The following is a 27,066-nucleotide window of genomic DNA, read 5'->3' on the forward strand; positions in this document are numbered from 1 at the left end:
GCAGGGGAGCAGGGAGCTGAAATCAGAGCCTAAGGGTGCTTGGTTGCCCTGTACTCTTTCTTGGGATGGCAGCTAATGTGGACTGTGGCCAGTGCCGGGACTCAGCTCTGCCTGTCTGCTCTGTGTCTTAGATCAGGTAAGCAGCAGTTGGGCGGTGAGAGCCCTACGCTGCCCAGATGTCTCAGTCTTTCTCGAGATAGCGGTTAATGTGGGTTGTCCCTCGGGATTTTTCTGTGGGTTATCTGGGTGGCCAGGGGTCGGACACACCCATGCTCCACAGTGTGGATCCCTTTCACCTGGGAATCAGCAGCACTGGTGTTTTGTAGATCTGTTTGGTCTTTAGCTTGCTGTGCAGTCCTGGTTGCCCTGCTGATCAGAAGCAGAGTGTGATTGGCGCTGCCATCTTGGATCTCTTCTGAGAAACAGAATTTTGAACTAGTTTTTACCTTCTTGCGGGGGTGGGAAGTGTTCCTTGATTCACACAGAAAGATATTTGGGAATACAGGGTATCTGTAGCGAACCAAGGCTGTTTTACCAGTATGTATTTTTTAAAAAATGAAATAAATCGAGCAACTAAAAAGGTTCTTAGGTTTTGAGTTTAAGAAAACTCAAGTTCACTTGCTGTTTAAGAAAATCAAAGTCTCTATTTAGAGTTTCTCTAGCTTTGGTCTCTGGAAAGCTAGAGGTCTGATGTTGAATGTGAATGTGTAGACTCCTTTGCTAGACGTGTAGCCACTCAGTACTAGAACTGTACCTTGGATTTCTGTAGCTCACATCTGACATAAAATTCCCCATTTATGTGCTGTGAACTACTACACACACTGAGCTATTTAAGAATTATGAGCCCCCCCTACCCCATTTACATCCCAGCTGGCAACAGCAATTGCTTTCCCAAGCCATTCTTTTCCAAACTCTTCTACACACCTCCTTTTAAAATACCCAGGAAATGAGGGCTTGTAAGTCTTCAAAGACAAAACAAAAATCCTACCTCCTACATCTTTCTATCAAGGCAAGTTGCTGCACTCCAGGCGGCCTGCAAGAGATCAGAGTGCCGTGTCCTTAAGGGGCAAAGCTACTCATTAAAGACAAATCTCCAGGAGTAGTGCCAGTGTCACAGGCACTGCTTTATTTGTAATTGCTTAAAGGTTATAAAGGAAAAACTACAGTAGCAGTCAAATGAACGGGGGTGGTGGTTGAGCAAATTGTAGTATATCTTGTCAAGAACTATTAGGATTGAATTCCTTGCTCCTTTTCTTCTGCAGAGGTTTCTCAGCTTTCCCAGTAGGTGTCACTATTATCACAGAACAAACAAAACAGCATGGTCTATAACTTTATTTTTCTGGCATAACTTAAAGTATTTACATACTGCACACTCACTGTTTTTACACAGATACTTACTCAATTACCTATGAACTACATCTACAGGTTTTTCTGCAAAGACTCGGCACAGTGTGGGGGTTTCCACGCACAGTGAAGAGGGCAAGTGTTTTTTTGAGTCTTTTTCTAAAAGAGCCATGTAGAGATCTGAGAGAATCAAGTGTTTTGCCCCAAGTTTTAAGCTCTCCCGGGAGACCTGCGCAGAGTTATAGCCTATTCATATCCCGGTATGGTCTGAAATTCTTCTGGCTAAGAAGTCAGAATTTCCTTAGAAACCCCAAAGAAAACCCAGCCCTTTTCTAAGTTATCTGTGGGGGCCTGTAAAGGACATATAGGACACTGCTTATGAGGGAGGACCACCCCTCACACTATTACTATATTCTACCCAGACTGCTGCAGGACACTCACGGACACCCTTGGCCAGCTAACTGGTACAGCTAAACAAGCAAACTTCCTTCTCCAAACTGTGAGTAGACATGGTGGTTTTGGCTCCTTAGAAGGATAAAGGTGGTTATCAACACACATTATAAAGTCAGACGCTGAAGCAACTTCTATTGTTTTTACTTTCATACTATTTGTACAAAAATAGTGGTTGTTAAGTGCTCAACACTTTTCGCCCATTCTACTCAGTTGCAAGTTACTAGCTATTGGTAGCTCCTGCACTGGGCACATGGCTCTGTAGGTGAACAAAGTGGCCATGCTTCAGAGCTCAGGATTGGTCAGTCCTAATCCAGCATTATTAAAAGTACACTCTTTTACAGGGCTGGATTCCACCTCTCTGGAGTTCAACCTTTAAGAAGTAGGGTGCCTTCATAATTGTCCCAAGGTGAGTTTGCCACCCTAGATAAACACACAACCCCTCCTTTTCATAATCAGTTCTCTAAGAAATACAACTTCACAAAACAATACCGTACACTTCCCGCTGCCAGCCTGAGTCTGTCGGTGCCACTGGCCAATAGGACATGGTAAATGTCCTATTATTATTAGCCTAAATAACTACAGTATTTAAGGTTTGTATCTTTTGCTTGCATTAACATAAACCTTAAATATTAAAACAAATTGTATCACTTCTTGGAACCAAACACTCACATTTATATAAACAGTACACAACTACCTATTTAGGAGTTAACTTTGCTAGTCTCACTGCCTTTGTTATGTTTCTCTTATCGTTGGTCCCAGCAATGGGATGGAAGAGGCAAGATCTTACTTTATGGGAATTTCACTAAGAGACAGGTACAACTGCCTAATGTTCAACTACAGGTGTTAAGATGGCAAAGAGCTGAAAAGACAGACACTACTTGGGCAGCACGATGCCCAATGCATCCATGGGCAAATGCGTGCTAACATAAACCAAGGACGACCTTCTGTTCTTTAGGCCCTACTCCTGGACCTCAGTATCAGAGACCCATTAAGAACCAACATTTGGAATCCTGGGAGTTTGAGGAGATGCTGGGGCAGAGCCAGGGAGCACTGTTTCTGAGCAGCCAAGGAGGAGACAGGTAAGAATGTGATTTTTACAAACTACAAAAAGGGAGGGGCAAGGCATGACCTCTGTTAAGCTAATGATTTTGTTTTGCTTAACCAGTTAAAGGAGGGGGGAAAACTACAATTTAAATAGGGATAAATGACAAGAAAGAGCTACTAGCTCAGGTATAGCAAGATGCCTGGTATTTACTTGAAACGGCTATCACTAGACTCACAGTTAGCAAACAGCAGCTTCAGAAGGGCCAACATGATCAATCTTATCAGCCAATGTCATGATCAGGAGGAACAAGGGCTGCAGCTGGAGCATTTCTGTCCCCATGTTCTGAAAAATTGAGTTGTTAGGGACGGCTCTGTAGTGATTTCCACATTTTAAGAATGGAAAGTACTTACAAGTGAGGGGACAACTTTCCTCCCAGATCGACACCTCAAAGGAAGCAGACGGGAACTGTGTACCTTGGCAGATCAGTAGCAGTGGAAGTGCAGGAAGGACACCCAGAGTAGCTATAAACTGGTCACCTTCAGATGAATTGCTGTGGTGTCTGTGTATATGCACTGTACATATTAACCAGGTACACACATAAATATTTAATATATAAAAAATAAAGTGCTTTCTAAGAGATCCCTATGCAGGGACATTATAAAACATTTCACAAAACTTCAAAAACAAAATTGATACAATTAAAAAAAAACAAAACAAAACAAAAAACAAAAAAACCAACAACACATGTGAAAACAGCCAAACACATAATGTACAATCTGGTGTTCCAGGACAAACATCTGTCATATACATGGTATATACATATATACTCTTTCACTCAATATATTATGACAATATATATTTAAAAATTTGTTATAGACAAAAAAAAAAAAAAAAAAAAAAGAAAAGAAAGAAAGAAAGAAAAAACAATCAGAAAAACAAAAGCCAATAAACAATCCCTACAAAAACAGAATGAGGATGAAGCATGTGAGTCCGAGACTGACAGGGAAATCCCTGCGTCCCGCAGAGCTGCTGGGGAAGAGGTGCCAGCGTTCCTTCCTTGGGTGCAGCGCTTCCACGTCCTCCAAGGCACTGTGGGCTGCAGCAGTAAAGTTGGCGTCACCAGTGGTGAGCAGGTCAAAGACACAAGAGTGGAAGTAGATGTCCTTCACCGGCATCTTCTCGTGGCACTGGGTGGTAGCTGTCTCCAGTGTGTAGCCAGGCCAGGCCTGCACTGAGGTGCTGCGAGGCGGGCTGTGTCCCAGGATAGCGGACACCTGGCCTTGTCCGTCATCAATGCATTCACTCGTGGGGCAGCCGTTCACACACAGCTGCAGGTCCTGGCTTTCCTCGTAGGACATGGCCAAGTCTTCAGGCATCCGAATGGCGAGGGTTAGGTATCGCCCCAGCTGTCGCACAAACACTGTGGTGCCTATGTAGCGGGCGTGCATCTCTACGTGGCGGCCGCTCTCCCTCTCCACGATGTGCAGACTCTTAATGTCACCATGCCCCCCGCTGGTGGTGCCATCCACAAAGGCGGCTGGCAGGTCATCTGTCACAGCTTGGTACACCTTCTGGTCTGTACACTCGTGGTGTGCTTTGAAGATAATAGTGACCTGTCCGATGGAAGATGTACAAATTAGTGTGACTGGAGGGACTGTACAGAGAGCTCCCTACCACTACTTTGGAATGGAGGCTTGGCTTTCCTGACACAGTACCACTGTTGGGAAACAGTCCTTTTTTATTTATTAAAAGTCGTTTGTCTCCTCCTAATGATCACCAAGGCACAGCGTGGAATACACAATACAGAAGCTCGAAGGGACTGAATTAGTGATAAATCTAACACATCCCTGTCTTCTAAAGAGACCCTTCACTGGACTGTCACCATTTTGCATGACTCATCACTATAAATGTAACATAAATATTAAAGAGACAAACAGGCTTTTATTTATTTTTTTAGGAGGGTATCTGCACAGCCCACCAGTCATGCGCCTCAGGACAGATCTCTTTTAGTCTTCATCAAATGTTCTGCATCGCTGTGACAGCATCACGGTGACAGAGATTACTTGGCAAGTGCAGTTCTCAAGCACTGGCAGAGACAACACGCCCCAAACCTGGTAACAGAAAATGTCCTGTCCCCCCCGCCCCCCAGGGGCCTCTGACTCCTACATCTTCTCCCAGTAAGCGCTTAACTTTCCAAATGAAGCAAAGAGTTCAGAGAGAAAAAAGCCCTACTGATAACACAAAGCCGTCCTGTGGTAAGACCACTTTCTTCCTTGAGAATCCTTCATAACACTTGAAACAACTGAAACAAGGGAACTGGCTCCCTCTTTTTGCAGCCATCACACGATGGTGATGAGAGAGGGTGACTAGGAAGGAACAGTTTCTCTGTGCCCCCTGAGTGGGAGCACTTCCCCAGTGCCATCTGACATGGCATCAGAGATTTAGTTTATTGTTAGTTATGTGGGAACAGTTTTTGTTTTTTAATTAAAAACAAATCAAAATAAACAAAACAGAGAATAAAGGACGGGGTGAGTCAAGAAGGCAGACAGCCGAACCACACACTGATGGCGAGAGCCTCTCAGCCCCTCCAAGGGAACTAGTCAAAACAATGGAGCCTTGTTTAAAAGGCCAGAAATGCCCCCAGTCCCGACTGCCACCCTCAAGCTTTCCCCCATCCCAGCCAGCTTTTGCTCACACTATTTAATTCCACATGCTCCCACTGGTGTTACTTGACTGGAATTTTCCAGCCATTTCACTTTATTTCAGCCAGACCTGAGACAGCTGCACTGCAGCCACTGGCGACCTTCATATCCGTTGTTTGCAGCTGCAACTGAAAACCAGACAATGTGCTGTGAAAACGCTGGGCTTTCTCTCCTAATTACCCAGAGCCACAATCTGATTTCACTACCAGCCTTCTCACATTACAACACCTCCTTAACAACGCTGAGAAGGTGACCAGAGATGACTTCAGGAAAGCTGCGGATTCCAACCACGGGACCTTCCACTGAGGGGCTCCGAGGTGGGTATCTACAGAGACTATAAAATAGATTTATTTGGTGGCTCTAGAGTCAGTTTGACAAGTCCTTTAAGACACACTGGGATTGTTAGGAGGTGAAAAGATTACTTCAAGTAAATTCTACACCTGAAAACACTGGAGGAAGGCTAGGAAACGCTGACAGTTAACCAGTGCAGATGGCTGAAAGTCAAGAATTAAAGTCAATGATACCTTTCCACAGTCTTGATTTTCATGGCCAGGAGAATCCTCTCACCGGAAACATGTTCAAAAGCTGAGAAGGTCCAACAACTTGGGAATGTGTCTTTCTAGTCTAACGAACTAAGTTTAAACCAACTTGGCACAGCACACAAGAACTGTGAACATTTAGGAATTCACTTTTGTTTGGGGTAACGAAGCATTGCAGATGAGTTACAGAAGGACACAGACGCAGCCTGAAGACAGGCTGGGGGCTTTCATGTTAACCAAGCCTGGTGTGTGCACAAGGCACAGCGACCCCAGCTTTGGAACTCAGGACTCACTTTAAACACCTCACACACGTAGTCTCTGCTACACAGGGCACATGGAGGTGTTGCTGGCCTTCTCTAGGACTCACACCTTAAAATATTCTACTCTGCGTTTTGCTTGAAGTGACTTTCTGTCTGACGAAATGACAAGAATACTTCACTTGGGCATGTGTATACAATTATTTGTTGAACCAACACGCTGAGGGGATGAAATAATCCACAGCACAGGAAGGGCCCTGAGAAGTGCCCAGCAGTTTAAGTCGGCACTAGACATGTGATCAGTGCAACGTAGAGAAAGCGGTGTGTAAGTTTCACATGACCTGAGCGTTGTAATGCGATGTCACTCCTTGGGACAGTTACAACACACATGCTCTCCGCTGTCAGATTGTCTCCTTCCCCAGAAAAGCAAACTTGTTCATCTGTGATAATTCTCACTTCAAAAATGTACAAAATTCCCCTGACTCTCTGCAAATTCCAAACTTTTTCAGCCATCAAAAGCCTAAAATGAGTCTTTAAACTTATCCCCAGCATTCACTAGCAGCATTTATAAACCATACAACACTGGCTGTGCTGCTGGCTTCACTGCCACTCAGTGCTCCGCATGCACTAATAACGGCACATCTGCTCAACGCCACACCATGTATTATTGATGGGTCTCGTTTCTGGCACTTAAGACATCAATGTCTTCTGTGAACCCCTCCCCCATCCAGTCCCGCTCGGCCCCACCTCAGACAGACTGCTCCAGCTCTCCTCATTCACTTTTCATCTCACTCCTGAGACCTTACCACCCGCAAGGCCTATGAGGAAGAGAAAGATAGCAGCTACAAATCAACTTTTCCACATAGGAAAAGAAGGCAACAAGAATTTAAGGCCTGTTGTAAAAGTTTCTCAACCTTTGTATGCTGCAGCCCTTTAATATGGTTTCTCATGTTGTGATGACCCCCAACTATGAAATTAGTTTTGTTGCTACTTCTAACCATAAATCTGCTATGGTTATTAATTGTAATGCAAATATTTGTGTTTTCCAATGCTCTTAAGTAACCCCTGTGAAAGTCATTGAACATCCCAAGGAGTCACGACCCAAAGGTTGAGAACCACTGGTTAAGAAGCACCTGCCTGCCTCTTCCCGCGCCAACCACCCCCCCCGCCACCAGAAAGAAAATGAAATATATGAAATGGAACTGAACAAGTCCATGAGGAAAATCCAGGCCCTGCCTAACGAGGATACAGAGAAATCTCCCCAAGGTACAATAGCATGGAGAATACCAGGCACAGGTCTTAAAACACAACTCCCCAAAGGCTTTGTAGTAGCTCCCTGTATGTACTGCAGCTCTGCATATATTGTGGAAGACACATTTACCAGTGGTTAGTCAGGGTTAGGGCAAATGCAAAGAACTTTCTAGAATGAATCTTCAACAAGAGAATTGAGCTTTAGTCATGAAACTGAAGCAAAGAAATATAGGCTTGAAATGCAATTTGATTTGTATCTGGTTAAAATCCTGCCCATGTACAAGGAAGTTAAAATAAATTCTACTTCATTTAATTAGCTGATATGTCCACGTTGTCAAGTTGTCTGGGTATAATTATGTTGCAAAAAACAGTAGACCCTCAAGGAGACCAAGACTGGGCTCAGTGCCTTCATGTCTGCACATGTTAAGTGGAACACAACCTCGACGCTCAGTCTTCTAGACAGAACGACGAGACCTTTCCAGCACCAGCACACGTGTCTACCACACTGGCTTTGTCTCCATTCCTAACACACCCAAATTCTACTCTGAGGGCCAAGTTCTGGGAATGTTGAGAAGCTGGCTGAGGAAGCTCTGAAAGAGGCAGAAGGCCTTGAATGCACCTTACTGATCTCCATGGTCACCAGCGTGTGGATGGCAGCTGGGGCAGGCCCAGTGTAGGCACAGCGGGAAGTGACCTTCACTTACATAGAAATGAGGGTAACTTTCTCTTTTGTGAAGCAGGGAGAAAATTCACACATACTCATTTAGATTAACTTTCTGTCTGAACAATTTGACACAGAAGCCAGACTAAGCTTATATGTAGTATACTACATGGTAGGTGGGAGACACATGCTCTCACTGACACTGTCCCCAGAACATCAGGGAGATGGTCTGTTAGGAAGCTGAAAACTCCATAAACTGGGAGTCATTTCGCCATGCAGCTTACTGAACACACTCCTAACAGGAAGTCTCAGAGTTGCGGAAGTACTACTGCTCTGACTGGACGGACAGTGTCCTAACAGTTAGGACAGCACACGCCTTTACAGGGTGAGCAGCGTATTAAGAATCTTACCGAGGGTTAGATGAGGCTAAGACAGGTATCGAAGCCATAGGCTTCCCCAACCCAACTCTCCTATGGAGCTCTATGCTCAGTGCACTCGGGGGGGGGGGGGGGGGGCGGGGGCGCACAGAGCAGTGAAGTGGCTCACACCTGGTCTCCAGCGCTGCCCTAGGTAATGAACACAGCGAGCACAGGGGCTGCTCTGGCTGTTGCTGAGGGGCCCTTGGCAGCAGATGGAGAATCGAGCAAGGACACCCACAGCTGAAGGCTGCTAGGGTGCTCCAGAGTCGCACCGAGCCCAGAGGCTGGAAAAAGCACCGAGAGTGAAAGCAGTCTGGCCCAGGGTTAACACACAAAAGCGACAGGCACAGAAATGCCAACTTTCAAAAACCAGTTTCTGTATAATTAAAACAAGGAAGGCGGGAAGCGTGAATAGGCAGAGGCGGGGAAGTCAGCCAACTTCCTTCTGCACACCAGAGTAACAGCATGCTGGGCGTGAGGAGGCAGGCCCTCCAGTCCTGCACACCTCAGCAACTTCAAAAACTCCAGAAGTTTGGGTTCACTAGGCTGCTGGATGAGAGGCCTATAGGAGTATTACAGATCTAGGCTGCCACTGCATTTCAGATCAGAGGCTAAAAATACTTCAAAAGTTTAGATCTTTAGGGTGGGGGTGGGGGTGGGGCAGTGGCCCTCAGCTAGGCAGAATCTACCACAGCAGGTCCTGACCCCCAAGGGCCTCCCCTCTGGAGGAAGCGCAGGGCCACAATCTGACTAGTGCTCAAGGTCTAGGTTCCACCGTTGTTTCCTAAACTGATGGAGAACAGAAAAACCACAGTGCTCTGATTACTTCCTGTGCATTAGGAAGGGGAGGAAAAGTTTCAATTTATTCACAGGACACACACGACTTGCCAGCTCTGGGTTCAATTTCAAGTTTCCAAAGATAAAACAGAAGTATCGAGACTGTCAGGATTGGTGACAGTCACTGGTCAAAAATATCCTTGTGCCTGGGCAGGAAAAAGGGAAGACGCCAGCACCTGCCCCACGTGTCTAGGTCCAGGCTCAGGAGCATTTGTATGGGATGTGAGAAGTTCATGGTTAAACGCTGTGGTACCCATCCCAACCACTGTGCCGACACGGTGTGCCAACATGGAGGAACCCCCGAGAATGAGCTCAACCCCACCCCCACCCTAATACAGAACTAATTGGCTAAGTGGAGCAGGAAGAGCCCCCACTCTCCAGAAAACTGGTTTGGCTTGAGTTCTTGTTTAGGACCCAGCAGGACCAGAGGGTCACTCCAAGGCTGTCCTCACACTCACAGACAGGCTGAGCACTTTGTTAAATCACCCCACCCACAAGAGCACAAAAATCCAAACACTGGAAGAGCAAGTTTTACTGCAGTCAAAACAAATAAAGACAAAATGGGGAAGGGCACATTTTTCATTGTTGCACACTGTAGGTAACTCTCTCAGGCCACATTCCACAGAGGCAGAAAGTGTTTGGTTAGCGTTAATTGAAGCCAGCAACAACAGCAACAAGAAAGAATACCAACCACCCAACACTTCCTTCTCGCCCGTCCCCTCAAAATGTCGACTCAAAGAAAACTGAACAGGGCCGAGAGAGACATTTGGAAACGTGACAGAGAAACAAGTTCTGACTCCCAGCTGTGCATCAGCCTTGGCCTCCTGCCGCCGCCGCCTCAAACTACGGAGGAGTGTGGATTTGTTTTGAAGTAGCAGAGGCCTACACCACCCAAGGAATCCTGCCTGGCTCCAACAAACCTCTATTTAATTTCACTTACCAGGGGGGATTTTAGAAGGTCCTTCCAAAGACATATAGGACTCAGGGAGTGAAAGTGTCAGGAGGAGTAAAAAGATGGTGAAGAGCTCCCTCCCCAGAGTGTTTTAACACACAAAGGGATGCCTCATTTGAAAACACATAGAGAACAAGCAAGGCACCCCCCACCGTGCACAGTGCTCTCTACCCTGCACACGTGTCAGCCAGTGATTCCCCCCTCTCTTTCTCCTCTCTCTCTCTCTCTCTCTCTCTCTCTCTCTCTCTCTCTCTCACACACACACACACACACACACACACACACACACACACACACACACGGAAATCTTTCCGCCCCCAGGCAGTTTACTGAGACTACCCCACCACACAGTAGTTCCTGGGCCTAACACTTTATAATCCAGTACAAACAACAGCCTCACAGGGAACTGGCAAGGACAGCAGACCCAGTCCCACCCAGAATCGGAGATGATTTGCTCTTCTCAAGTCTGTTCTTTAGCATTTCAGTGCTATTTCTGAAATAGATTCAAGAATAACCAAAAATGCCTAACACACGACATAATGAGGGTTTTAAAAATTAGATGGGATCTTGAAGAACTAATTAAGACTGGTGACTCTGGAAAAAGGGATGCAGGTGAGGGGGCACACTGACTGTGGGGGGTGGGAAGCCCAGGAGCAAGCAAGGCAGGAGGAGCCCACCTTGGGTGATAGCCTCTGACAGCAGCTGTTCTGTCTGTGTTGCTTCCTGACACCTGTGTCAGCCTGCTAACTAATGTCTCTGGGAATCAATATATTCAACAAATTTCCTCACACTGTACATTTCAGGAATATGCTTAGCCAATGTAGAGGCTACATTTACCCTTCATCTCCTATATGTAGTAAGTTAAACAAAAACAAAAAACAGCAGCACCAAATTAATGATGTTTTATCAGAAATTATTACACAAAGGGAGCTACAACTGTAAGTTAGCATTTTTGTAGTTATGAAGGATAAGGAACAAATATCAAAGAAAGGCTAGAATTATCTATTAACTATATCTATGTATCCAACCATCCATCAATGTATCCAACCATCCATCAATGTATCCATCCATCCATCCATCCATCCATCCTCTTATCTAAAGCAAATCTCAGATTGTAAGAACTACATACCTCTCTAGAAGACATGCCCCTTCCACCCATCACCACCACCACCAGCAGGAACAGGGTCCATACATCTAAACACAACTCAACCAAAGAAAGGAGGACCATTTTCATTGACAAAAATAAAAGACCACACTGTGTCGCTCACAGGTATTCAGTTACTAACACAAAGCAGTGTCAAAACCTGGCTGCAAGAAAAAAAAAGTACTAAGGTGTAAGGTCAAGAGAGGAGGGATTTCCACCCTTTGTCTGGAGATGCGCTTAAAACGGCAACTGAAACAACTGAAAGCCTCGGATGCAGGCTCGCCTAGCTCCAACTCCTTAAGCAACAGATAAGGACCCAGCATGGCCTGCAGGCAAGTGCCTAAGGCTCAGAAAGAAGTGGCCACAACATGCTCTAGTCCAGGCCTAGTGGATGGAACTACAACGAAACCTCTGGCCACACAGCTCAAGAAAGACGTTAACTAAAAACAAAACCAAATTGTCTACGTGTCTGGTTTAGAAACCAAAAGGCAGTTACAGAATTCGAGACTTAGAAAATAGTGTGAAATGTAAGATGGCATACACAGCTTGGAGGGGCTGGGAACCCTGTTACGCTTCGGATAGGCACTAGCCCACAGGGTACAGGAGCTGGTGGCCGCTGTGACAACAAGAGTGCCTACTCACCTGGCCAACAGTCATCTGGTCCAGGCAAGGACAAGGGGGCATCCCCTTTCTTAAAGGCAAGCTGCCTTACAGCAAACCCTTCTCTCGCTCGAAGGAGGAGGCCAGGATGTGTGGTTCCCAACATTTCCTACTCCTATTTTGTTTCCATGAGGTCTAAGTCCTGTCTGAGAAAGCCAGGGCTGTGGGAAGGGCTATGGTTACGTAAAAACAAAAGGGAAATAAAGCAGAAGAGTTCCTGTGAAGATTATTAAAAATACAACCACTGTTAGGCGACATGAAAAATATTTAAACAAAGTATTTTGAAAAGTTATTGAAAATTACTTGAGAGACTGGCTTACTTTTAATTCTTTAAACTACATGTCGTCTGTTTATTGTGTGTGTGCATGGAGGGCTCTTGTGGGGATCCAAGCACAACGTAGGGTTCCCCTGTACCACATGAGGTCCAGGAGCTGACACAGGTTGTAAGGCTTGACTGCGGGTGTTTCCCCAGCTAAGCCATTTTGTTAGCCCAAGATTAATGATTAAAAAATAAAATAAAATAAATGGCCAGGCATAGTGGTGCATGCCTGTAATCCCAGCACTTGGGAGGCAGAGGCAGGTGGATCTCTGTGTGCTTGAGGCCAGCCTGGTCTACGAAGTGAGTTCAGAACAGCCAAGGCTACACAGAGAAACACTGTCTCGAAAAACCCTTTTAAAAAAAAGTTTATTTTCATTTCCACTGTTTTGTAACCTATGGTAGAGAAGCCTCCCCACCACACTACTCTCTAACACATGCTCCTGGGAATGTAGCAAAGGACTGAGAGCCTTGCTCTCTGCCCTCCTTCTGCAGCCATGCACTTAAACAGCCTCTCTATGGACCTTTACTAAGAACAGAAACGCAACCCATTAAGTGAAGGAGTTGAGTCTGAAAGCGGCAAAGGAGCTGAGCCCGGCACCCTCAGGACAGGTAACTTGGCTCCTCTGGAGCCTGTGAAGTACAGCCCGGCCACTGCCGTGTGCTTCTCTGGAACTGATGAGGGGTGCCTGCGTTCTCCCCACAGGAAAACTGCTTCTCCTCTCTAGACCCCTAACACTGCCAGTGCTAACAGCAGTCCCCTCGCCTCACTTTCTCAGGGCCTGCATGCCTGCAGCTGCCTCTCACAGCCAAAGGTGGGGAAGATGTGTATCTGAGATGAGGTGAGGTGTGTAGGTGTGCCAGAAACTCTTGCAGCCCCAGGGTGCAGAGATGAAAAACCTGCCCTGGCTTCCCACCTTCAGTAACAGACCTAGCTGGCAAGCTGGCCCACCAAGCACAGCCTCCTCCAGGGAGCAAGGCAGCAGCAGATGAAGGGCAGGAACAAAAGCATGGAGGCCTGGAGAAAGCATACTTGTGCACACCATGACCACCCGGAAAACAAGTCCTTATTTTCACATGGGGAGGGGAGGGCCAGTGTGTAGAGAACAGTGGATGGAGAGGGAGAGGGAGAGGGAGAGGGAGAGGGAGAGGGAGAGGGAGAGGGGGGGGAGAGGGAGAGGGAGAGAGAGAGAGGGGGGGAGAGAGAGGGAGAGGGAGACGGGGGGGGGGGGGGGGGGGGGAGGGAGAGGGAGAGGGAGAGGGAGAGGGGGAGGGGGAGAGGGAGAGAGAGAGAGAGAGAATGCCCCTTGAGTCTAGTGATGTCATCTTATTTTATTCTGTTTAGGTGTCCTCGGGTGACAGGTGGGAGACCTCACTAAGTTAAGCTTGCAGGTGGCTGGCTCAAGAAAGCAGGCTCTCGGAAGCCAGCTGTCTTAGTGACCTCACCAAGTAAAACAGCCAGGGGTCTAGCATTTCTCTTCAGAAGTCAAGTGCATGGATGTTTAAATATAACACTTGAGCCTCACAGTTGGCCTTCCACAGGGGCATTAGTCAGTCTTCAAGGGCAGTGACACACAGCACACAGGTCACACAAGCCAGGTTCAATAAGAGCAACGCGCAGTGCTGAGAGACTCAGAACCAGCCTAGGTATAATCCAGAAATTCTCAGTGAGAAAATGAAGTATGCCCCAGACTGGGCTGGCACCCTACTGCCCGTCAGAGGGCTCTAGGCGACAAACCGACCTTTCATGGATTCATAGTAAGACAGCATGGGGGGAGGGGTGGACAGCAGGTGGGACCTAGGTGGAGAGAGGTCACCTCCCCGGAAGTGACACCCTGTCCCTAGTTCTTTTCTTCTCTTTCTGTCCAGCCTGATGCTCCCTTCATCCTGTCTTGCCTGAGGCTCAAAGCAATAAATTCAGTCAAGGCAGGATTGAAGCCCTAAGAAGCCTGCCTCTTTTTCATCGTTTCTCCTCAGGTGTTTGTCACAGAGATAAAAAGGTGAGAAGGCCGACTAGTGTGTGAAGAGAGTCACATGGAAAAACAAAACAAAACAAAACAAAACAAAAAACCCCCAACTTTTCCAAAGAAATTGTTAAGAGAAAACACTTTAAACCAGATGTGAAAGAAATTCAGATTTTTGTTTAGAATGTATTTTGTAAGGACACTGTGACTCATTATTTTTACTTTTATTACCACCTTTTCTTTAATGCTTGTAAGTCCTTAAAGGTAAGATTGTGCAGCACAATTTTAGGCCTTTGCCAACTTCAGCATCATACTGGTCTTGAGCTTGGGCATCAAACCCAGCCTTTTCGATACTTGGGCACCCTGGAGAACACACACAAAACAGCACAACCCAGTTACCGCAGGGGATGGAGGACCACAGACAGAGTGACTTGCTGAGCAGCATGAAGGCCAAACAGCAATGTGCAACTGAGAGAACACACACTACAGCTGCCCTGTTTCCTGTCAGAGATCCACCTTTTCTCCATTTTGAAAGAAGAAAATCCTCAGCTCTCACCAGATGGAGAAAACAGACTCTTTTTTAAAAAAATTAATTTGCTAATCCAACGGCACTGGTAAATTATATATTTATATAACATTAACTAATAATCTGACCAAAAACCTTCCAAATCCTCAACTGTTTGAACAGTGGACAACTCTTCCCAGGCTTGAGGTGTCTTAAGACAATCATTTGTCTTTAAAACAAGATATATATCTATATAGTGTTTTTTTTGTGTGTGTATGTGTGTATCTGTGTGCAAATACATGCAAGGGCCTTCAGAATCTAGAAGAGGACATCAGATCAGGGAATCCTGAGTCACATGGTTGAGAACAGACAAGCTGGTGGTGGTAACCAACTCCAGGTGCCTCTGTGGGAGCAGTGCTCTCTCTTAACTGCTGAGCCCCCTCACTAGCTCCATGATTGTTTATCTTAATGATCTAACTTTTACCCAATATATATTCTGAGATCTAGGTGAGAAAAGTTACTTATAAACATGTAAGAGCCAAAGAAAGAAAAACTTATTTTGAGGTGTAGATTTTGCTAAGGCAACAGGCAAGCCTGAGATTTTACTGGCTTGAATCTCCTAAAACGTCCGCTGCACTGGAACAGTCTTTGCTCAAGAGCAATGGCTTCTATTTTTAGATTTGTGACACTCCTGGGTGTCTCCAGATTATCTCCTAAAGTGTTGTAAAAGTTCCTTCACAAAATGCCAAGTAAAATAATTTAAACTCACTTAAAAATATCCCACACATTTGGAGGCAAGGGAGGGAACCAAGCGTCCCAAGAGTTCAAAAGCGTGGTCCTTATCAGCTATATTTAGTCAATGACAACTCAGGAACAGACACACGGGAAACTAGAGTAAGAGGAGACAGTCGCTCTGTGGGGTTTGTGGCTGGGGAAGACGGGAGAGGGGGTCACTCGGGAAACTGCTTTGGCTGCACTCAGTGCCGACTGGCCCTCGTAAACCCAGACACTCTCTCCTACCCGGCACTAAGACACTGGTGCCTTTTAGTTAGCAGAGGTCTCTCCATACATGATCAGCTTCTTCAAAATAAACAGACATAGAACACAGACACTGGACCAGGGTTGGCTTAACTTACTTTTGCCAACTTTCCTCTTAGCTTCTGACTTAAACTGTTAAAAAGGGGGTGTGAGATTACACGGGGTTATATAGCACTGTTCTGCAACAGCAACCGTTAACTCCCTTGGTTACCGAAAGGTTAGAAACTAAAGCTCCACTGTGGGTTTGCCACTGGGCAGCCTGCGTTACAGCCACTTCATTTACTGTAGCTTCTAAGCCTCCAATAAAGTGTGTTTCCTGATGGCCCTGCCCCAGGCTGCACAGCTTTCTTTATTCAGAAACACCCACTTTAGTCATCTGATAAATCTGAATGTGGGTTTCTTCGAGAAGGGTCTCTCTCTCTCTCTCTCTCTCTCTCTCTCTCTCTCTCACACACACACACACACACACACACACACGCACGCACGCACGCACTCACAGGACGGCACTGGTGAAGGCACACATTTTTCTCATCGAACAGGCCCGCCTTTTCTCCCTGGAAAACTTGACTTCACTGTTTGTTTTACTCTTCATATCATTGCGTATTTAAGTTCAGAACAACATCTGCCATGCCAGGGAAAATTTCTAATTAAATAATTACAAACCTTTACCAACCCTGTTAATAGTTTTCTGAGAAGATATATGGATGGCTCTTTTAAACAAGGCCTTTATGACACACTTCGTAAGTTATCTGAAGAACCAAACATCTGAGAGTCAAGGAGAACAGAGAGTGATACACTTACTTTGTTAGTGGCTGTTGCACTGGATCCAGGGACCACAGGCACATTCGTCACTTGAACCGAAAGATAATTGTTGTCTATGAGTGGCCAGGCCCCTTCCACTTTGCACGTCTGGAAGTGATCCTTGAAAGTTCTAAGATGAGGGTCTCCAAACAAGCCACAGAAAAGGTAATTTGGAGGGCTCTGGTCCCCTCCCCTGGGTTCTCTGACTCCCCCATGGCTGTGGTAGTTACAAGGGTCATGGGTCACTTCTGGGTTGGTGGAGGAAGTAGGTCCATCTTTGGAACAGTTCCTCTGGCTCATGAGGTCACTGATACCTAACACAGCAGAATGGTACACCAGGTTGCCGCGGCAGGCTTTTGAGGTTCGCTGGGTGCAGCCAGCATAGGCGCGAAGGGCCTTGCAGAACTCAGAGTCAAAGCCATCAGCGGCAGAGTTCAGGTGTGAAGTCAGGGACACGAAGTCTGTGGTACACTTCTGTATTCGACACTGAGCTGGCTGTTGGCAATGACCTATGGGAAAGGAGACAAGAGCAAGCATGTAAATGCTTCACCACTTCCTGGGCAGCATGATTAGACGCGGCTCTCCCATAGAGACTGTCTGTTCCATCTCATATACTCGTATTTAAGACACCTTCAGCAATAAGGCTGTATTGTGGTATCACGTCTCCCAGGTTAAGCCACTGGGAGAAAAACTGGATACAGTTAACTGTAAACTTTGAAGCTTTGGCTTTGGTGACCAAACAAGAGCTTAGCCTAGAAATGTCTCTCCAGGCTAAAATCACAAATAAAATATTGTTTCTTACTTATAGATTTTTGACAATAATTCTTCTGCTCCAAAGCAGAGCCAAGAACATGGGCTGTTTTGATTTTTAAAGCCGTGTGGGTAATTGGCTTTGGAAAGCACTGGGAGAGATGCACTAGGCACATAGCTATGATTAAAGCCTGCACACCCGAAGAAGGGCTAAGCTTCTAAATTATAGTGTGCTTAAGGATCTCTACGTGATTTTGTATGGCTACAGGTAAGAAAAAAAAATCAAGGCAAAAATTCAAGTATTAAGTCATTCTACCCTTCTTGAGGTATGTTACTGAAAAACAAACAAACAAACAAAAAAACCACTTGCCATGACACCCACAGGCACAACGCCTTTGTGCAAAACCTAAGCACTCTGCTAAAAGAGGCAGCTCACTTGACCAAAATCCAGTTTTACTTCTCTTAACATGTCTGCCACACAGATCTCAAGCAAACTAGAAAAGTATGCAACATCAAAATTGTTTTTCAAAGTGGGAATCAGAGAACTACAAAGCCAAGAATTCCTAGTGTGTGTGTGTGAACATACACACCCCACTTTCCTTCTCCCCCCCCCCACTTTCCTTCTTAATTAACTCATTGAAGGAACAGTTTAGAGGAAAGTTAAGATGAAAACCTAAGTAGGAAAAGCCCTGTATTAAAAAAAAAAAATCCAAATTATGCGTCACTTGTCTCTTATATAACAATTTATAAGAGAGAAAGACAAAACAAAATATACTATGTGTGTCATGTGTACCAACCAACTATATATTGCTTCAGAAGAGAGAAAAGATTTACCAAAGAGAAACATTGGTCATCTATCTCAATTGTATAAAATGAACTGTAACATAAATGTGTTACTTGAAATTCCTTATAGGCCTATGGAAGGAGGCTTAGTTTCGTCCCATCTTAGCAGCTTCCTGTTCTGAAAAATGAAGAAGTTGTAACACATTTTTGTGGACTTTTCTAGACATAAAATGCCTCACATTTCATACTGGCGGGGGCAGGGCAGGGATAGTTTTTTGTTATCACTGGATCATTGATTCTGGCTAGTTTTCTATGTGTGTTTTTATGTGTGAGAGTGTTTTGCTCGCACGTATGTCTGTGTACGCTATGTATGCCTGGTACCCTCGGAGGCTGGAGGATGGTGTTGGATCTCTTGGAGCTAGAGTTACAGATGGTTGAGCCATTGTGTGGGTGCTGGGAATCAAACTGTGATGCTCTGGAAGAGCAGCCCGTGCTCTTAACTCTCTCATCTCTCTAGCCCTTCCTTCTGTTTTTTTTTTTTCTGAGACAAGGCTGACCTTGAATTTGCAATCCTTCTGCACCAGCTTCCAGAATTTTGGATTACAGGTATAATCCACTGTGCCTGGATAAAAATCAGTGGGTTATTTTTAAATATAGAATTACTTCAATATGTGGATACAGTAAACTTCAGGATATCAATACTTAAAACTTCCTCTGATAGAAGACATATTTAGTAATCTCTTATTGATTTAGAAAGGTGTCTTAATATTTTAAGTTTTTAATTAAACGGTAAATTGTTTTTGGCTTTAGCTGGAGAAAAGTGTGGGAAATAACAATCTGTCATCATTGTGAAATTTCAAAGACCCGGTTGAGCCTTCATCTTCACTTTTACCAGAATAGAGGAGATTAAAATTATGTCACTAATTTGGAGCTATGGACGTGTAAGAATACTAGACCACTTTAACAGAGCACACCATGCCATCTTCAGGTGTTTGGTCATTTAAGGCTTGTCTGGTGCAGCACAGCTCAGGAACTGGCAAGATCCCGTTCTCCAACACAAATTTATTCACTTCTAATTACTTTTACTGAACAAGATGAAACGACAACAAAAACAATCAAACAAACTCACTCTCCCAAAATCCTTCAGGGGATTTAATCAGGGGAAAGGGGGTATCCAAGGTCTTGCCTTGTCCTGGTGGCACTGTGCACAACTGACTAGTGTTAAGGCCAATCACTGTTAGCTAGCTGAAAAAACACAGTGGACGATTATAGCACTCTTCCTTTAAAATCAGATGCACAGCAAGCCATGCAGGGCCAAGATCACTCACTAATGAACAGCTCTCGGACCTCAGACAATGACGCACTACAACTTTCCGCTAAACCTGTGGGGCCTATTTGTTCTTTTTTATGGTCTATAAAATCTATCTGAGCATACAGTTACTTATAATTATTTCAAATAGTCATAAAATATCAAAAGTAAGAAAAGCACGGAGAAGTGTAATGCAAGTGTTTAGGAAGGAGAAAACGCAGCATTCATCCCAGTGTGTTCTTTGGTCTCCCCCGATTCCCCATATCCCCCCTTCCAAGCTTCCCCCGCCCCTTTTTTTTATGGTAGGCAGGTGCTCACTGCTCTGAGAAATGACACACAAAACAGCTCTTTTGCGTGCATTAGGGTCCTAACAAGCCTTGGCTGGAGAGACCAGAGGGAGCGCAGCATAATGAAGGCTGCATGCTCTGAGGTCAGCACTCTCAGCTCCATCACAGGCTTGGGAGAATGACTAATTTGTAGCATACACCCAGAAATATCTGAGCTTCATGAATTTATAATGACAACGCACACTTTGCCTGTTGGAAGCGGTAAAGTAACCCTCCTGTCAAAATGCCAGGACAATGCAGAGCAGAAACCCTCTCCAGGATGTGGCCAAGAAGACCATCAAGAGAGTGAGTAAGCAAGAACTCCCATAGCTGGTACCCACTCGGGAACTACAAAGGTCTTCCTAAGATAAAATACACATGAAAGTAAAACAAATGCCATTTCCCAAGGGCAGAATTCAAAAGATGCACTTACAAGGAAAAATTTTCCTGTTTTGGTGTCAGATCATCTACAATTGGGTGTGACTTGTATCTTCCTGGCAGCTACTGCCAGCACTAAAGGATTCGTGGTCTAGATCTTTCATTCCATTATTTTTTAATGGATCAAACATAAAAGACTCACCATGCAAGACAGCTTCCTTCACACCAGGACTGTGGCTCTGCGGCACAATCCCTGGGTTGTAATAAAGGAAATGAGGTATGCTGAAGCGGGGTGGAGTGAACCCTAGAGCCATATGGGGCTCTGAGGCAAATGATATGGACCCAGACGGAAAACATATGGTAGTCCATCTGCGAGTAGCACTTGGTAGGGTCCCCGTCAGGAAAAGAACCCCTGCATTTTAACAGCACCACTCTTCAAAGAGATCTCTCTCAGACAGAGCTCCACCCTGACAGTTGCCCACAGTGATGAGGGCCTTGCCAGTCCTTTGGGTTCAATCTGAGATCCTGAAAGGAACCTCGAGGCCCAGATCCTTTAGCTAAAACACTTTAGTTCTGTAAACCTTTAGTTCCGTTTCCCGTGCCTTTCAGAGGGCAGCAAAGAAACCTCCAGGAACTAGCCTCCAACCCTGTCAGGACCCTGCAGCAACTAATACCAAAGCTGGCACAGAGAGCCAAGAGAACGCAGCTCAACCTAACATTTTCAGCTTCCGTTTCATGCAATGTAGTTTGACATAATGGATACATGTTTTTCACCCCAACACTCCCGAATACTGGAACATTAACAAAAAGTATCCATGAAACCGCACGCGGACATTCTTCTAAGGTTCTAAAGCTACTATTTTAAAGCCCCAATTAGTCCAACAACTGGCTACATTTAGTACCAGCCCGTTTCCCAGAGTGGCAGAGTGTTACAATGCAGCTGTTGCACCACTTCCAAGAGTTGCCTCTTCAATGTCATTTTGTTCCATTACTTTAAAAACGACAAACAAACAAAAAACAAAACACCTCCCAGAGATTTTAGCACTGTTGATGTGTCTTATCAATTAAGTTCTCAGTATAGTTGGGGGATGGTAAGCCGTAATACTCCAGATTGGAGCGTTGTGTCATCATAAACAAAGGGGGGAAAAGGCCCTCAAGGAAAAGCCATCTATGTAAAACAATGGTTCTAAATGTTTGTATTACAGGGAAATTCATGGTCTAGGCAAAGTCTTTAAAAGTGAGGGTACTTATTTGTAAAGAAAACAAAACTTGGCACCACATGTCACAAGGCCCAGGCTCATTCCTCAGGGCTGAGTCGGCAGAGGCAGTGGCGACCTCCACACCGCACAAGTCTCCCATCTGTCAAGCCCGCTAGGAGCCGAAAACACGAGGCTACCCTCAGAGCACACCTTCAATTCGCCAAACTCTTGCGCTCAAAGCAGCCTTGGCAAAACCGAAAGAAATCCCGGTTAAGTTTCTTCGGAATTCACCCCCCAAACTCGAGTGAAAAAAATCTTTGCACCCCACTGCGATTCCCGGCCTCGCCGCCATCCACCCCCAGCGGTGGAGAAGGAGCAGCGGGGCGCAGGGCTCACGGGCGGCGGAAACCCGATCCGCAGCGGAGAGCCAGAACACACAGCCCCGGGGCGTTCGTCTCGCACGCGGCCCCCGCGCGCAGGGACCCGACAGTCCCGAGCCTCCCGGAGGCCGAGGCGGCGGGCAGGACCCGGCCGGGCACCCCAGCTCGGAGCCGTGAACCGGCCACTGCGAACGCCCTGCTCGCCCGCCAGGGCCGTGGCGTTCCCGACGCAGAACAAAGCCTGCGCGGCGGCCCACTCCCCACCCGGCCCGCGCCTACCTGCGTGGGGCAGCCCAAGGCTGAGCAGCAGCAGCGGCGGCAGCAGCAGCAGCAACGGCGGCGGCCAGAGCCCGGGGCGGCGGCACAGCTCAGCCCCGGCGGCGGCGGGGGCGGCGGCGCAGGAAGGTGCTGCTCTCACGCCCATGCCCGTCCATGCAGGTCTCGTGCGCTCCGGCGAGGAGGAGGAGGGCGGCGCGGGCGCAGCGGCTGGGCCGGGCCTCTGGCTGCGGCATGGGCCGGGGGGCTCGCCTCGCTTCCTCCTCTTCTTCCTTTCAGGCCAGCGATCGAGACCGGCCGCCACCGCAGCGATGACCCGGGAGTCGAGGGCGGAGGGAGGCGGCCGCAGGGCGCACAGACATGGAGACGGCCAGACGCGGCGGGCAGGCGGGCAGGCAGAAAGGGGCGGGAGGAAAGATACAAAAGACCGTGAGCGAGCGCCGCGGGCAGCCGAGAGCTCGCGGAGGGCCGGGCCCCGGCTGGCGTGGGCTCCTCCGCGCGCGCGGACCGGCGGGACCTCACCGGTCGTGGCAGGCGGCGGCCTGGAGAACTCGGCACGGCGGCCTGCCTGCGCGGTCAATCAATCTCGGACCCGCACTGTCGCCCCGCCCCTCGGCGCCCCGGCCAATCCGCGGAGGCCCCGCCCCCGGCCGCGCGGCCCCTCCGCCGCCCATTGGCTGCGAGCGCGCCTCCCCGCCCTCTCCTCGCCTCCCTTGTGCGTCTTGCTCCGGTTCCGCGTCCGCCGCCCGCGGGGTGGGGCAGCTTCGCCTGGGCCCAGCCTCCCTCCCGCCTGCTTCCTTGTGCTTTCTCTCCTCCACCCCTTTCCGCGGGCACGGTTTTCTGGGACCCAATAGACTTTCGGTTGGCCAGCGCACCAGGAGAACCGGCCTTTAACCTTCCCTTGAATTAATGAGCTTCAGGTTCAGCTTCCTCCTAGGTTTTTCCCCCCCCTTGTTTGTTTTTAATGACCCCCACCCCCAGCTTCATTCCCCGGCCCTGCTGGCTTCAGCCGCTAGCAGGAAGCCGGCGCTTTCCCAAGCTCTGTGTAGCAGGTTCTCCCCACCCCCACCCTAGCCCCCATAACACTCAGTCAATCACATCTGCTGGACCTCGTAGCAAACTTGTTGGTGTCTCTTGGTAAAACAAGAGTCCAGCCGAGCCTCGTTAGGTAACTCAGATGACCCCCGCGGGCCGCAGCAGATGGATGGAATGAGAAGGTACCAGCGAGTTCCCGGCGGAATTCGCTGCCAGCTGCGTGAGGCTCTGGTGTTTTGGTTTCTTTGACATTTTCCCTGCTTCAAAGCGGGGAGCGGGAGTCAGGGATTGGGCGAACTTCAACGTGTTCGGTTACAAGGTAATTAGATTAATGAGAGTGGTGAGTTTTTATGCAGTGCAATTACGCCACGATTTCTTGTTGCTCAGTGGCTTTTCCACAAATTTCCAGTCTATTAAATTAATCCAATGGTAGGTCTGTTTCTACTTGAGTTGTCCTCCAAAACCATGAACAAAACCCACACAAACTATCTTCAAGTAAAAAATGCTAGTAATTGGAGACAGAAGAAAGGATAGGCTTTGTTATCAGTCAGTGTGGAGTGTTATCTCCTCTGGCGAACGGTGTCAGTGCTAGGAGCCCACACTGTGGAGGACTGTCATTTAAAATGCACTCAAGTGCAATCTAAATTACAGTTTGCAACTTTACCTGCTACATTACTCAATCTCTAATTAAGAATCTCCTATCAACCACAGACAGATTAATATTCCACACATTACAGTGTGCTAATCAATGGACAAGGATAATTGGGGGGAGGGGCAAGCCTTAGGTCTCACATCTTACTCATTAGACAACACTGAATTCCTCAAACCACTAGGTCCCTAATGAAAGAGACCTATCTGTTTTTACTGTGATTTCCACTACTTATTACATGCCGTCAGGAATAGAGTGGTAAACACACCTTTCACTACCCAAGATATAATCCGAGCCTTATGTCTATTTTTAATATGCTTAATAAGAGCTTCAGAGTTGCCTGGAGAAACGACTTTCCATGGGGGAAGGCGGGGAGAGGAACGTACCTGACAGGTTTACACAATGGCCTATTCTAAATGCTATCAGAGCAAAGACTGTTACTATCTTGCAGTTACTACAAATAGTCCATGAAATACAGTTCAGAAAATACTAGTAAATAGCTTTTAAAGAGTGATCACATGACAATTTCCTTAAAAGTCCTTTTAGCTTGGGGCTGGAGAGATAGCTCAGTGGTTAAGAGCACTGGCTTTTCTTCCAGAAGACCTGGATTCACTTCCCTGTGCCCACTCAGTCTGTAAGTCCAGTTCCAGAGGATCTGAGTCCCCTACACCTTCACACACTCACGCTGCACAGACATATATGCAGGCAAACCATTCTTACACATAAAGGCTTTTAAGTGCTTTTAGCTAGCTGACTTGACAGCAAAATGTAGAGTTTTCTTATCTCAATATTTAATTATACCCCCAAAGGTACCTTATGCTATTACCACATTTCATATAACCAAAAAGGTAAGGAAGGATCAGTACATTCAATTTGGGGTGGGTCTTTCTGCTGATGGATGACTAATTATCCCGTTTTATAAATACACAGGGATCTAGATATTCTTATCAGTAGAGGGCACCCTCGAGTTGCTGAGAATCCTGATGTCAAGGGGGAAAAAACTGAGGAAAAAAATTCATCTCTAAGGTGTTTTATTGCACCTCTGTTGTAAAATCTGACAAGCTTAAGACATGTATGCCTAACAATTCACTTTTTATTACCCGAGTAAGTGTTCAGCTGCTAGAGAAAATGCTAATTTTTCTTCCCCCCCCCCCAACCTCCCCTTTACAATTAAGCCACAAGGTGGTTCCCATTTTCATAACATTAGGTCCGTTGACAAACTCTGGGTGAATCTGGAATGTTTGCAAGATTTGAAATCAAGAGCATGTCGGATGATGGTTTATAGCCCAGCCACTCTTCAAGCTCGTGCGTGGCAAGTTTAAGCAGAATTTGGGACTGTAAAATGAAAAACCCAGGGAGGAAGCTAGAACAAATTTGATGAATATAAAAAGTTTTACATTTTAGTCAGGAAAAAAAAAGCGAGGTGATTGGCAACTTGAGCAACCCCAAAAAGCCACCCTGTGTCTTGCCACGTGCATTCTTTCTCTCTTCCTCTTTGTTTTCAAGAAGGAATGAAGAGACCAGAGCAGTACGTCCTGGAGACGCAGCAAAGCACACCATGCCATGGACATGCAAAGGAGTGAAATTAAAACGGGGGCCGGAAACGTTAATAGATTCTAAACACGATGCAGTTTCATTTCCCAAGCCCTTTGCATGGCGTCTTAACTGCTCCCCAGGTATCTTCGTACCCAGAAACCTAACATGAGGGTCTCAGTTTTAACAGCTCACCCAGGACAGGGAAGCCTGAAACAAACGATTTGTGCAACCCATTCCGGAGTAAGGGCTCCCCTGCTGCTCGTTGCTGCACAACATTTGAAAATCAGGGGCTGCAACAGCCCAGGAGTCCAGGAGCCCAGCAGCGTGTACTTACATCATTCTTAACCCTTCTGCACCCGGAAGGGGCTCAGCAGGATCAGGATGCCCGGGAACTCCGGAACACGCAGGACCTAGGTGTAAGAGAAGAGCCCCAGGGCTCCGTGTGAGCGCTGAGCCCCTGGAGAGAGAGAGAGGGACCCCAGAGAGCGCAAAGGGTTCATAACCCGCGCTCACATCCTGGGCTCCTTGATCCCTAACAGACTCCAGTGCGGCTTGCTTCTGGCTCGCAGGGCTAGAAGCAGCAGGTGCAAAAAGCATTTGGGAGCTGCTTGCCAGTGCTTGGAGGTAATGCGCTTCCTGTCCATTTATCTCAGGAAACCAGCGCAGCCTTCCCTTCGAAACAAAATTAACCTCTCATTAGCCAGCCACTCACTCCCAAGAAGGCCTTAAAAGCTTTACCCTCTGACTAATGTATTTAGGCTTTTCTTCCAGGCAAACCAAGTCGAGGCTGTGCTAACATCAGCCCGAGGGGTTCCTACGGGCTCCCTAAGGAGTCAGCCGCCAGCCTTTCACCAGTCTAGTCTGGGAAATTGGCCAACGCAGGATCCCAGTTTATAGAAACAGGCCGACCCGACACCCCTGAACAAACTTCACACCAATCACCCCCCCTCCGATAAGTTTTTCTCGGGCTCCTTTGACATCAACTCCTCGGCTCCATTGCCCCCAAGGAACGGGGAAGGGAAGCTGGGGAAACTTCAATGGCCAACTGTCCCTGGGTCATGGGCAATGACTGTCCCTTGCGAAGAGTCCATGAAAAGCTGGGGGTGGGGACAGCCTTCGTTAGGCCCTAGTCGGTCCCAGGCATCGCGAATTAAACGTGGCTAGCTAGCTTTTGGAATGCCAGGGCTTTCTCACCCTGGGCCCTACCACCCAGAACCTGGCAGATTTATACCACACAGGTGGACGGAGACCTAAACAAAACAGTCCCGGCCGGCTGCCTGCCGCTCGCCCCCCACGTACTCCTGGCCCACCGCAAACTTCAACAAAATAAACAACTCACCACAGGCATTCCCTTGTCTGCAGCGCGACGCTTGCCAGCTGGGAAAATAAGCCACAAGCCACGCGGCCGGGGCGCAGAAAGGAGGCCGCGCCCGCCACTCTGCCCCAGGTGGGCGGCAGGCGGGAGGCTCCACCCGGGGGGCCGCTCTCCAGATGCCGGTTCCGGAGTGAGCTCCGGGGCAGTGGTTGCACCCTGCCAGACAGCGGGGGACCTCCCTG

At 47.2% G+C, this 27,066-nt stretch overlaps 1 protein-coding gene and 1 long non-coding RNA gene across 3 annotated transcripts; one reads left to right on the forward strand and one right to left on the reverse strand.

Moving 5' to 3' along the window:
- Positions 1-1,317: 1,317 nt before the first annotated feature.
- On the reverse strand, positions 1,318-27,066 carry RGMB (repulsive guidance molecule BMP co-receptor b). Of its 2 annotated transcripts, XM_084774522.1 has the most exons (5): positions 26,849-27,066; positions 25,844-25,919; positions 22,293-22,561; positions 16,889-17,397; positions 1,318-4,455 (listed from the first exon to the last, which is right to left on the reverse strand). In XM_084774522.1, exons 2-5 carry the CDS (start codon positions 25,846-25,848, stop codon positions 3,799-3,801), a joined length of 1,440 nt encoding a protein of 479 aa, XP_084630648.1. In that variant the 5' UTR covers positions 25,849-25,919; positions 26,849-27,066; the 3' UTR covers positions 1,318-3,798. The 2 variants fall into 2 exon arrangements, with proteins under 2 accessions (XP_084630648.1, XP_084630649.1); XM_084774523.1 differs by lacking the exons at positions 25,844-25,919; positions 26,849-27,066 and having other exon boundaries at positions 22,293-22,868.
- Positions 4,463-7,432, forward strand: LOC311593293. Its single transcript, XR_014777652.1, has 3 exons — positions 4,463-4,956; positions 5,667-5,861; positions 7,400-7,432. It is a non-coding gene; the product is annotated as an uncharacterized lncRNA (long non-coding RNA).

Source organism: Acomys minous (genome assembly GCF_964271855.1).
Source record: "Acomys minous genome assembly, chromosome: 3".
Taxonomy (NCBI): domain Eukaryota; kingdom Metazoa; phylum Chordata; class Mammalia; order Rodentia; family Muridae; genus Acomys; species Acomys minous.